Below are 13,839 nucleotides of genomic sequence, written 5' to 3'. Positions count from 1 at the left end.
TCCTCAATAGGGAGAATGTTTGCCGGTGGTAAATTGGGTTGATCCTGAAGCATATGGAACTGCCTCAACACACGCTCTGACAGATATGGCCGGATGATGCCTGAATGCCGAATCCACCCACTGTAAAGACACTCCTGCTGAAAGGGTCAATCCACTCTATGCTCGTCATATGGAGTCCATATAACATTGTTATCCCTAATGTCATCTAGGATTAGCCTCTTCGCATGCAGGTCCACAGTCCCCCTCTTGGTGACCCATTTGCAAGCTCGCGAGTCTTTCTCACTGTATTTCCTGTTCAGGTTTCTATCAAACAATGAAGCAGGGAAGTGCTCAAATATCCATGCCTGTAATCAAAAAATCATACATCAAGATGAGATATCTTAAATTACGTTAATTACAATTTAACTAAAATAAGAGTTGTAGAATCATACCTGAAACAGATTTAAGTATCCTCCAAGACTAGTGGTGCAGACCTTGATGGCGTCCTACAGCTGGCCATAAAGGAAAGCCAATGCCATGGCGCCCCATGCATACTCCCCAACCTTTTCCAAATCCATGAACATCCCTAAATATGCAACATCCACCTTGTTGTTTGTCTTCCCACAGAAGATCGTCATGCCCACCAAACACAGCAAGAAGGCTCTAGCAGCTTTCTTGGTCTTCCCTTCCTTAGCCATGTCCTCAGCCACCTTCAACAACCATGTATAACGAGCATAAGGTCCTAAGGACTTCCGGATCTCCTCTTCAGCATCTGCTTGTGTAACACCAAGCTGTTTATGCAATGCACTGACTGCATCCTCACGAGTCAGGACTGGGAGAGTGATGAATTTTCCCTTCACAAGAATGTGTAGCAAAGAACTAACATCATCAAGTGTGATGGTCATCTCCCCAAATGGCATATGGAAAGAGGATGTCTCCGGCTGCCATCTCTCCACAAACGCTGTTAGCAAGGTCTTGTCAACAGAGGGAAGGTTGCATGTCAACAAAGGCAATAGACCAGTAGCCTCAACCCTTCCCTTTACATAAGTCGAAAAGCATTTTTTCACATCGTTATGCTTCTTCTTATCATTCCCAAGCATAGCATTCCCATGGTGGTAGGTTTTCAAGACACCCCTATCAAGCACTTCAGCAGGTTTCTTGTAATGCTTCCACACCTCCCGTGATATATGTTGCTTGAAGCTCTTCAACAAGGTATTGTCATAAGGCCCCCCAGGAAAGAATATATCATCATCATCATCTTCTTCACCTTGATCTGCTTGTGTATGCCCGTCACCCTCTTCCTCCTCCTCTTCTTCTTCCTCCTCCTCCTTCTCCTCCTCCTCAGTAGAGCCCTCCTCCTCTTCTTCACCAGAACTCTCCTCCTCTCCTTGACCAGAACCCTGTTCTGCATCAACTATATCATCATCTTCAGGTTCAGGCTCCTATACTTCTTCAGGTTTTGGCTCCTGTACTGCACTGGCAGCAGTCGTTGCACTACTTGCACGCCTTTTACGGGTTGCCTCGTCACGCCTTTTACGTGCTTCTTCTTTCTTTCGTAGGGCAGCGGCTTCACGAGCCTTACGTACCGATGCCGTGGGGGGAATTCTCCCTTCGTTAGCCGGTGGCATACTCAAATTCTTTGTTCTTGTCATATCTGAACCAACATTGGAAACATAAGACTCAAAACAGAACAAAAACATAGCATTGAAGCTTTGACAGATAAGGGTCTATGACACACTCTCAGGGTGCGTCTGTGTCGCTTCTTTAGGGTGCGTATCAAGCGCACCCTTAAGGTGCGTGCATTCTGAACACGCACCTTCAAGATGCGACACAGACACGTCTACAAGGTGCGATCAAAACCACAACAGAATGGGTCGGGTCGCGTAACGAACTTGGGTTCCGGGAAGAATGTTGGGCTGTTGGCAGCAGAAGGTGGCGATGGGGGTGGCGGCGACTCCACACGGTTGCGGTGTAGCTGTCGATGGCGGTGGCCGGCGGAGGATATGCGTGAGAGAGGGAGGGAGATTTTTTGAATGAGAGAAATGTGTTTGGGGGAGGGGTTGGGGGGGGGGGTTCAGAAGTTTGAAAAAGTGGGAGAAGTTGGAGGGAGTTAGTGGGAAAAGTGGGAAGTTTTTTTTAACAGGGGCATTTTGGGCAATTCGCCAATTTTGAGGGGTCTGAATAGGGGTCAGGGGGTCTGAATAACAATTCCCATACACAAAACAGAGACACAATTAGGTACTGTTTTATTGCCTGAAGTATTTATAAGCATAACCCCTGTCATTGCATGTGAGAGAGACAAATCCTGGTTATTTTTTGATCCATTCATAATAACAAAAGTTGAGATACATTTAATTTATATGAACTCTCATAATGTGAAGAGTTCTATTAAGACATCTAGTTATATTTTGTCATGTTTATTTTTCTTATTTTAAGTATTGATGATGTGGAAAAATAGTGAATTCTGATGTAAGACTTCTTTATAATACGAGTACGTATTTTCTCTTTTAATAAACTAAGGGATTGTCTAAATGACCCATGATGAAGTTTGAGTTAAATAACTCATCATCCAATCATATTGGAGATACGTGAGTTGGATTATTCACAATGTGAACTCTAGTGTACTTCAGTTACTTCTTTCTTTTTTTACTTCATTTTTTTTACATTCCTCTTTTTAAAATGGAAGATTTGGCCATGTTTCCTATGACTGCTAGTGTCCATGGTCCTGGGGTAAGTTGCTATGACTAGATCTTTTAAGTGATTTGAATAGGAGGCTGAGAAATAGAAGGAAGGTGAGATGAAGGAGATAGAGAAAGGGTGGCTAATTAGCTCCATGGTGGTGATACTTATTCAGGATAGATACATGATTAATATATATATATATATATATATATATATATATATAGATATACACGTATTTCCGGTCTACTCACTTAATATGATCTTCGAGTTTTAAGATAATTAGTCTTATGATCGACAATTATAAAAATACCTCTGAAATATAAAAAGAGTTTCTCTCATATTAGACAAAGACAATGAAAATTACAAACATTATGATAAAAATTACTACAACCATAGTGATTAGAAGATCAAGGAGAACAACAATACAGTTTATGGTTTATTGGATCCGCTCTCAATACATGCGATACTCAAGGGCAAATTTATTAAGGTATTTGCAGTGGTACCTTAAGCAGATTAAGGTGTGATACTTAAAATGATATAAATTCATAGAAAAAAATTCAATTTGAACATAGAGGAAGAGGATGGAGGAAGATTTACAAGGTTCAACATGGATGGGGCATGGAGGAAGATGATCCTGACAAGAAAGGAATTTAAATGATCTTTCAGAGTTGCAAGTTAAACTTAATAGTTTTCAAATCGTGCCTTGAATAACATAAACAAACTTAAGAACAATATGTTATTAGTTCATTAATTGAGTCACTGAACTTAATTTTTTAAAAATTGTAACAATAAATCCTTCGTCATTTTTCAACAAAATAACAAAATTCTAACTTAAAATACTATACAGGGTACGACACCCAAAATTTCATTAGGTACCACAGAATTCACCATTTATTGAACATGTGATTTTAAGAGGAAAGCATATCTGACTTATGTTCAAAAAAATTCATTTTTTTTGTTAACTCAAATTTTTGTTGTTGCAATGAGTCATTTATTGGGCCTGTTTTATTTAATTTACTTATTGGGCCTACTTTTGAGACATTCATCCAGAATATTTAATTATTTTCAAAAAGCTGCTGCTGGTAGGACTTGAACGGTTTGGTTATTGGAACCGTTTTTTAATTATTACTCCCTCCGTCCCTAATTATAAGCTAACATTGAGACTTTTTTTGTGTCACTAAATATAAGCTAACCTTGCAAAAGTTAATATTTCTTTCCATATTCACCCTTGCATTTATTGGTAGTGGAGCACCACCATTAGTAGTACAATGATGAAAAAGTGTTATCATAAATAGGGGTAAACATAGAAAGTTGTACATTTTTTTTGAAAACCAATGCATCAATTAAGGCTTTCTTAATAAGTGTGATTTTTACAACTTTAGCTTATAATTAGGGACGGAGGGAGTATATGTTAACTTTATATAGCATTTAATTTTTATTACAATTTAAATAGATAATGTTCTTTAATTTTTTTTTATTAGGGATCTATTTTTATTATTTGTCCAGACCTCCAAAATGTCGGGACCGGCCCTGATCTACTTCAATGGAAGTTTCCAGTCACCAGAGTTTCATACTCAACTTTGATGCCAGTAACAAGTGTCATCATGGTCACACACTTGACTCTAATACAATTGTTGCGTCTTGAGAGGGCACGAGTATCACTTCCCACACCACATTAATATAAAAAAGAAGAGTATTAAAAGATGAACACGAAAACTCTTAAGTCTATGAATTTTATCTCTTATATAATCTCCAACACTTCCACTTTCTTTAGTGCTAAGAGTTAATATGAGCTGACTTTTGTTATTCGATGTCGATCTACCTGTAAATTGTGGCTGTTGAGAATTTAAGTGTCATAAGTTAAAGTCACACATTAATTAGCTAAGAATGAGTGAGAAGATTTTATTAGATACGCGACCCATAAACCTAATGTCTTAAGGTTTTGGGTTAAAATGTAGCATTGATATCTCTTCATGTCTTGTTCCTCAGTCTATGGGCTCCCATGTTTCCCTCAACAATTGCCTTTTTAGAAAACTGAATATCATATTATAAGAGATGCGCCTTATAAACTTAATGCCTAAAGGTTAAGTTAATGAATTCGATTGTAAACTGAAGTAGTAAAATCATTTTAGTGGAAAATATTCAATATACTAATCTTATGTGCACGACCGACACCAACAAGGTATTGCTTTAAAAGTAGACAATTTGATGCTTGTAAAAGTGATTGCACAAATTTGAACCTCAATAAAATTAAATGTTAGAAAAAATGTCACAATTTTTATAACAGGTTTACCTCGTCGAAGATTAAAAGAAAAAAAAAATCCGACTTCAGCAACAAAGTCACAATGAAGAGGAAAGTTTGAAAATGTAGAGAAATATGTAAGTACCTTTTTCCTATTGAGAATTCAAGTGCAAATTGAAGTCTCACATTAGTTAAGAATGTGTGTGGTGAAAATATTATAAGAGAAGTGACTTATAAGCTTAAGGTTTTAAGATTTTGGGTAAAGATGCGATATCAGGTTCTCTTGTGTCGTATTCGGTGTTAGTCCATTGGACTCCCCTTTTTGTCCCCAAAATGTGGTATCGGAGCATATGGTACCAGTGTTGGTGAAGTCATGATGACGACTGGGGACTCCTCGTATCGAAAGTCTTTTTGGCGGTGTGGCTAGGCGCCGCATGTCTCATTGACGCAGTAAAGCGAATCGGTGCAAGTATAGATAGCTTCTGATGAGGGGGAGCGTGGTAAGGTAGTGGCGAGTCAACTTAGGGGAGAATGTTGAGAATTAAAGTGTAAGTTCGAGTCCTACATTTATTAAAAATGAGTGAAATAAAGATTTTATAAGAGATATGATTCATATACTAACGCCTTAAAACTTAAGAATGTAGTGTTGAATTCTTTCGATGATCTTCGATGTTAGTCGATTAATGCATGATTTCATCTTTTGAACTACTCCAATCTCCCCCACACTTCATTTGATATTTTGCCGTCTGGCACTGTACTCACAATAATAAAGACAAGGGGGTACAACGCCAATAACTGTATTCTCAATAACAAAGACAAGGGGGTACGTACAACACCAAAAACATGTATATGCTGTTGTTATGCCAACTTGATTCGTTCAAAGTTAATAGACTATAGACAAATGGAAAGAGGTATCTATGCATCATGCTAACAAGAAGCGCTAACGTGGAAATAGTAAAATCAAAGTCAGCCATATCAACGCGCATTGATGTACTTTACTAGAAAAACAATTACATACATACAATTTTTCTTTTTGTATAATAATTTTACATGTTAATTATTATATGAAAGCATGTGTCTTGATCATGTGAAACAATGTGAATTGAAATCTAACCAACTAACATTTGAGCAATCCCTACGTGTGAGGATCTCCAACACATTAGTTAGCTTCTTAGCTCAAGTTTTTACCTTTTTTTTATCTTCAGCTACTAAAGGAAATAAACCAAAACTCTATTATATATATTCTACAAGTCTACCTTTTTTTATAGGCAAAGAAATACATTAATGAAGTACAAGGGGTACTCAACCCATAATACATAATAAAGGAGAAATGGGAAAATAAGATTACAAAAACAAAAACCTCTTGAAAGCTAAACTTTATAAAAAATGCCTCATTAAAACCTATGAAGAATATTATTGCATTTTACAAGACACCTATGAAGCTATGGATAACTGTAAAATTGGTTAGAATCCTGGACCTCCATCTCCAATACTTATTTTTATCCTTAGCTCAACCAAGTGAACTATCCCTCCCGCCCATGCAATAATATCCTTGATATATATGTAGACTTGTAGAGTATATATAATAGAGTTTTGGTTTATTTCCTTTAGTAGCTGAAGATAAAAAAAAAAGTAAAAACTTGAGCTAAGAAGCTAACTAATGTGTTGGAGATCCTCACACGTAGGGATTGCTCAATAGGTGTCATGAGATGTGAAAATGCAATAATATCCTTGATATATATATATGTATATATATTTTATTTTTTAAAACATGTATATAGCTAGAGTATATATAATAGAGTTTTGGTTTATTTCCTTTAGTAGCTAAAGAAAAAAAAATAGCTAGTAGAGACGATATATACTATATATCCTTAATTATAGTTAAGTCCTCATCATTTTCTCAATATTCCATTTTCTCCTCATTTTTTCTCCCTAATTTTCTTTTTCTTTTATATCACATCGTTAATCACATTTCTCATTTAAACTTTTATAAGCGGGTATATTCACATACACTCACCATTTTTCTATTTATATAGCCTGCAATGGCATAATACTCACTCATACATTTCCCTCATGGACCATCTTCACGTCTCATTCTTACCCTTCCTTCTATTTTCTCTAAGTTTCATCTTTTTCCTCACAAAGATCCTGAAAGTGGGACGAAAAAGATCCAAACTCACTTGCAAAACACAAAATAACCTTCCTCCTGGGCCATGGAAGCTTCCTGTTATTGGAAGCATACACCACCTAATTGGCTATCTCCCCCATCACAGGTTTAGAGAGTTAGCCAAAATCTATGGCCCTCTAATGCACCTTCAACTTGGTGAAGCATCAACCATAGTGGTTTCTTCTCCTGAAATGGCCAGACAAGTGTTGAAAACCCATGATGCCATTTTCTCTCAAAGGCCTCATCAAGTTGGTGCAGATATAATGTGTTATGGTTCCTCTGACATTGCCACTGCCAAATATGGGACTTATTGGAAACAACTAAGAAAAATTTGCTCTTTAGAGCTTCTTAGCACTAAACGTGTGAGATCATTCCATTCAATAAGGGAACAAGAGGTGTCCAATTTGATTAGATATATTTCTAACAACACTGGATCTTGTGTTAATCTCAGTGAGAAAGTTGCTTGCATGACAAGTGACATCACTGCAAGGGCAGCTTTTGGTAAGAAATGCAAGGACCAAGGAGAGTTCATCTCCTTGATCAAGAAACTTGTGAGAATGGCTGAAGGTTTTGTTGTTTTTGATTTATTTCCTTCTCAAAAATGGCTTCATGTGATCAGTGGAATGAAGCCTAAACTAGAGGAGTTGCACCAGAATTTTGATATGATTATTGAAAACATCATCAAGGAGTCAACAGAGACAGAGACAGGTGAAGTAGAAGTAGAGGGTCTTCTCTCAGTTCTTCTAAATATTAAAGATCATGATGAAGGCCTTGAGCATCCCTTAACAATGAATAACATCAAAGCTGTAATTTTGGTGAGTATATGTGTGTATTATTTTCTAATTTCTACCTTCATCTTTTGCTTTTCATGCATATTAGGAAACATCGAAGAGGAAGCTGTATAAAGTTGATGGTTCATTATAGTTATAAGGCTTAAATAAGTTTTTGGTCCCTACCTTTACCAAATGCTTGGTTTTCGTCCCTCGCCGGAGCAAAGGTGGGTTTTAGTCCCTAACCTTTGTCAAAAGGTTTGGTTTTGGTCCCTCCGGAGCTTTGGGTCAACGCCAGAGCTCCGATGACCCATGTGGCATGGCCACGTCAGTTTAATGAGCTGACATGAATTTTTTTTTTCTTTTCATTTAAAATATTAAAAAAAACATAATCAAATAAAAAAGGCTCAACCTCCTTCTCTTCTTCTTCTCCTCACCAATCACACTCAAAACCCCATAGCCAAAAGCTTAAACCCAGAATGCAACCCTACCTTCTTCTTCCCCTCCACCATTTTCTTCTCTTCTCCTTCCCTCCCACAACTGCAATAACAAGATTCATAAGAAACACAAAACTCATATCCTAATTCACTTTCCTTGCAGGTACAACAACACATAGTGATAAAAAAAAATGTGAAGAAAAAATGTGAGAAGAGAATCAAAATTCAAAACCAAAAAACGAGCCATATTACATCCAGAAATTTCAAAAGGATGAAAATCATTAAGCAGAGGGGTGGAAAAAAAAATAACACAAACGAATCATATTTACACGAGAAATCAAGAAGGGGAAAATCATTAATCAAAATGAAATCGAATTAAAAATAGCAAAAACACTAACAGACATTGCAACACTAGTAAAACACTAACTGCTGGAGCCTAAGAAGAACAACACTAGTAATTACAACCAATAAAAAGCATACACAAGCCCAAAGCTCATTTTTTTTCCTTTTCAATGGAAGAGGAACACTAACAGACATTGTAATACAAAGATCAAGGCACTGCCAGATGAAGAAACAAGATGAAACAGGTGGATATCAGAGAATCCACCTCAAGGACGATGAAGGCAACTCAAAAACGAAAACCCCATGGAAAGGTATTTCCTTTGAGGGAAATTGTGGTGGGGGAGCATATTTGGTAGATAACTGAGGCAAAATTTGTCTGTGTTCACACGGAGTGGAAGGGAGATGTGGGTTTGTCGCGTTGGGATGGAGAAGAGGAATAAGAAGATGCGTGTCAGGAGGAGGAGTGCGGTGGGCATGGGACTGGAGGGTTGGAGGTTGGAGGTTGAAGATGAATACGGATCTGATCCAGAGCCTATTTGGTTTTTTAATTTAATTTAAATGAGAGCTGAATATATGTTTTTTTAATATTTTAAATGAAAAGGAAAAAAAATTCCACGTGGGCCATGCCACATGGGCCACCGACCCAGAGCTCCGGAGGGACCAAAACCAAACCTTTTGACAAAGGTTAGGGACTAAAACCCACCTTTACTCTGACGAGGGACGAAAACCAAGCATTTGATAAAGGTTAGGGACCAAAAACTTATTTAAGCCTAGTTATAATAAGAACATTTTATTATTGGTTTGAGTGAACATAGATTTCTCCGTCAAAAATAAAAGTGAACATAGATTTAGAGAGTATGAATCCTAACTTTTTCATATTGTTTTCAAAATCCGTTTTGCACATAATTTCCATCTCTATTTTTCTTTCCCGATCACATACAATCCCTATCACTTTCTCTTCTTCTCTTCCTTTTCACTCATAATACTTTGAATGTACACATTTAATTAGAGTGTCCGCCTATAATTTTCCTTATATTTTTGTTAGATGTTTCCTCATACCTATTATGCATAGGCATACAGATTTTGACAAACATCCTACATTCCTACCTACACATGCATTAGTGGGGGGTTTTAAACTCCACAAAAATATGCAGCGATTAAAAATTGTCATTTATGTGTGTCAAAATGATGTCGACCTATATGTTCAACAATTGTTCTAGTTGCCAACATGAGTTGACACAATTGATTTCAGATTTCGAGGGTTTGAATCCCTCTAGGATGAGTAAAATCTTAGTGTTAGAGTCCCACATTGCTTGGCCACATCTCTAGCCAATGTGGGACTCTAACACACCCCCTCACGCCCAGTGTAGAACATCTGGAGCGTGGAATGAAACGGGTGGCCCAAATATGGGAGGTCTCCACAACAAATGGATCTAGGATAGGGGTCCAGGCCCATGGTCAAACAACCATTGACTCTGATACCATTAAGGAGGCCTAACTCAACCCAAAAATTAACTCAAGAGTTAAGGTTGGCACAACCATATATAAGCAATTGCTTGGTCACATCTCTAGCCAATGTGAGACTCTAACACTTAGTTGGTGGGCAACCCTCCTCAAAGAGATTCCCTAACGCTCTTAGCCAGGAATGAGCATTTGTTGGCCTCCCAGCATGCCATTGGTGCCTTGCCCGGTAGTCTGGAGGTGTTTTCTCTCCGTTGTACCATTTTTTTCATTAAATAAAATAATCATTTTCGTTCTTCTATACCTTATGAAGTCTATGGCTATGTGTGTATAAACATGACACAAGAAGATATTACCAACAAAACTAAAGAGCTAATTGATATGAACTCATTTCCTGCTGTAGGACATGTTTGTTGCCGGAAGTGATACATCATCCACAATTATAGAATGGGCCTTTTCAGAAATGCTGAAAAACCCAAAAGCAATGATCAGAGCCCAAGAAGAAGTGAGAAAAGTTTTTGGCAGCAAAGGATACACTGATGAAACTTCACTTCATGAGCTAAAATTTCTCAAAGCAGTCATCAAAGAAACACTGAGATTGCACCCTCCTTTTCCTTTGCTTCTCCCAAGAGAATGCAGGGAAACATGTGAGATCAAAGGGTACACAATACCTGTTGGAACCAAAGTGATAGTGAATGCATGGGCCATTGGAAGAGACCCTGAGTATTGGAGTGAACCAGAGGAGTTCTGTCCAGAGAGGTTCATGAATTGTGCAATTGATTACAAAGGTTCCAACATGGAATTCATACCTTTTGGTGCTGGAAGGAGAATATGTCCTGGCATTTTGTTTGCTGTATCTAGCATTGAAGTCTGTCTTGCACAACTACTTTACTATTATAATTGGGAGCTTCCAAATGGAACCGAGGAAACACTAGAAATGACTGAAGCTTTGGGATCATCATCAAGAAGGAAAACAGATCTGATCTTAATTCCCACTTCTTACAATCCAATGCTTGTTTCATCAGACCAAACACTTGAGTCAATTTGACTAAAGACTGGGAGAAATTTTCAATAAAGCTTGAGATGATAAATTTGTATCTTGGAATAATATGTAAAAGAAAGGCTTAAAAGCATTTATTGCCCCTGATGTATCATGTCTGTGCAAAAGGTACCCCCATATATTTTTGTCTATGTTTGTACCCTCAATGATATTGAAAAGTGTAACGAGTACCCCTCCGTCTCTCTGACGTTAGTAAGTGAGATTCGAACCCAAGCCTTGAAAGTGGCAAAAGCTACCCCTAACCATGTGAGCTACATAGAGATTTGTAATATGTATCAACACAATTTTATTTATATCATATATTTCTTCACAAAATTCTTTTCCTACCCCTTTCACACTACCATCTCTCCTCCTTTCCTCTTCATGTTGCAAATCTTAATCATTGCGTGCACAGAGAAAGTGACAGAAAAATCACCAAAATTGATGGGATAAAAAAATGGGGTTTCAGCAGTTGCGAATAGAATTTGAAGGTAAAAAACGAAATCTAAACACCATGTGTGAAGCTTTCCGAAACAAAACCTTGGTAGGATTGATGAAGAAGAAAGGGACATCCAGCGAGATGTCGAGGCTCTGCGACTACGTCGTGGGTTTCGAGCTTGTCGATGGTTATGGGTGGGGTTCCGATGTCTATTATGTAGGCTGTCGGCGTTAAGGAACGTATGTTCAAAGTGAGGGGTTCGCAGATCTGGAAGAAATGGATGGTTTGTGCGGAATGGATCGAGTCATAAGGTTTGTGAGGAATGGATCGAGTGAGGAGGAGGTTGAAGAAGAAGGTGGTTGGAGGAAGATGGGTTTGTTCCTGTGTTGAATTTGAAGATATTTTCTTACCATGAGCTTCAAATTGGCCACCATGGGTTGGGCCATTGGGGTTAGGGATTGGTAAGGGAAGAAGATGAATGATGAGGAAGAAGATGAAGAAGATATATGAAATAACTAAAATTTTGTTGTCAAATATATCAATTGTTCATGTAGCTCAATTGGTAATGTGTGTGTTTTGCCACTATGAGGTCCTGGGTTCGAACCTATCCAACAAATTTTTAAGGTTTTTATTTTCATTTAATGACGTGGCATCTGAGGAAATAAAAGAAAAATAAAAAAGAAAATCCACGTCAGCCCCTCCGTTAGTTTTTTAACGTCAATCTGACGGAGGGGCATTCGCTATACTTTCTCAAAACATTGAGGGTACAAACGTCGACAAAAAAAGAGTCGGGTTGTCATTTGCACATTGGCGATACATCAGGGGCAACAAATGCATTTAAGCCTAAAAGAAATTGAAATGTGTTGAGGAAAGGGGACAACTTGATTCAGACAGTACAATAGAGCGAGAAAGCACGAATAAATCTCACAGAAACTTTGTTCACGCAGTTCGGCTATAGAGTAGCTATATCTCCCTTTATTGATTCTCAATAATCAATTGTGTTTACAATAGCAGTTTCTATTGCTATGTGCCCACGCACATCGCCAAATTGCGGCGCACTTGCATACCACCCAATTGTGGCACACTCCGCACACACTTGGTGCACACTAGCACACATTTAGGGTTAGGGATTTTATCTATTTATAGGACACTACTAACTCTAGTATTACAAGATAAGATAATCTAAACCGATAAGATATAATCTTATCTAAACCCATAAGATAAGATAGAGACTTATCTAAACTCATAAGATAAGATAGAATCCCTCTACACCTATATCACAATCCCCTTAAATCAAATTCAAATAACTGATAAGATAATGAGTCAATCTCAACAATCTCCACCTTGGCGAATTCTCGAACTCTCGTGAAGATCAACTGCTCAGCTCTTGAATCTTGATTTCCGGGATTGTACTCCCCATTAAATCAAATCCTAATAAACTGAATATTTGGCCTCAAAATAAAATTTGTGGGCTCCAGATTTTCCTAATGAGCCAATTCCCAATAATCTCCACCTTGGCAAATTCCAAACTCCCTTGTGATGATCTGTTGTTTCAGTTTCTTGACTATGATTTTCGGGATTGGTGGTGACTGACTTGGTCAACATGTTCGCTGCACTCTGACATTCGAATTCCACCTGGCTCAACACCCTGTCCTGTGTTTGTTAGATCCGTCAGTTTCTCCTCTCAGTGACTTCTGCAATCCTCATGGCCTTTATCCGTAGCGGAAGATATCCAACATCGCACCGCCGTTAGCTCCACCGTGAGAAACGAAACACTCCACCTGACCACACCGTCAAGGGATACTTTCAGCACACCAGCCTCGGTCCCGCGAACCATGCGCTCTGATACCAATTGTTCGCTGCACGCATCTGCAATAGCATTTTCTCTCAACTGCCCAATTGTTGTGTACCCTCGCACACCGTCAAATTGCGGCGCACTTGCATACCACCCAATTGTGGCACACTCCGCACACATTTAGGGTTAGAGATTTTATCTATTTATAGGACACTACTAACTCTAGTATTACAAGATAAGATAATCTAAACCGATAAGATATAATCTTATCTAAACCCATAAGATAAGATAGAGACTTATCTAAACTCATAAGATAAGATAGAATCCCTCTACACCTATATCACAATCCCCTTAAATCAAATTCAAATAACTGATAAGATAATGAGCCAATCTCCACCTTGGCGAATTCTCGAACTCTCGTGAAGATCAACTGCTCAGCTCTTGAATCTTGATTTTCGGGATTGTGCTCCCCATTAAATCAAATCC

General features: G+C 38.1%; 2 protein-coding genes across 2 annotated transcripts; one reads left to right on the top strand and one right to left on the bottom strand.

Moving 5' to 3' along the window:
* Positions 1–146: 146 nt before the first annotated feature.
* On the bottom strand, positions 147–1,631 carry LOC130732783 (protein MAIN-LIKE 2-like). Its single transcript, XM_057584772.1, has 3 exons — positions 1,428–1,631; positions 543–1,181; positions 147–344 (listed from the first exon to the last, which is right to left on the bottom strand). The coding sequence occupies exons 1-3, from the start codon at positions 1,629–1,631 to the stop codon at positions 147–149; spliced, it is 1,041 nt and encodes a 346-aa protein (XP_057440755.1).
* Positions 1,632–6,976: 5,345 nt separating this feature from the next.
* On the top strand, positions 6,977–11,406 carry LOC130731506 (desmethyl-deoxy-podophyllotoxin synthase-like). The gene is made up of 2 exons (XM_057583815.1): positions 6,977–7,885; positions 10,484–11,406. Exons 1-2 carry the CDS (start codon positions 6,977–6,979, stop codon positions 11,126–11,128), a joined length of 1,554 nt encoding a protein of 517 aa, XP_057439798.1. The 3' UTR covers positions 11,129–11,406.
* Positions 11,407–13,839: the final 2,433 nt, after the last annotated feature.

Source organism: Lotus japonicus, chromosome 1 (genome assembly GCF_012489685.1).
Source record: "Lotus japonicus ecotype B-129 chromosome 1, LjGifu_v1.2".
NCBI classification, from domain to species: domain Eukaryota; kingdom Viridiplantae; phylum Streptophyta; class Magnoliopsida; order Fabales; family Fabaceae; genus Lotus; species Lotus japonicus.
The sequence above is the reverse complement of the archived record's forward strand: the minus strand, read 5'-3'. Positions and strand labels throughout refer to the sequence as shown.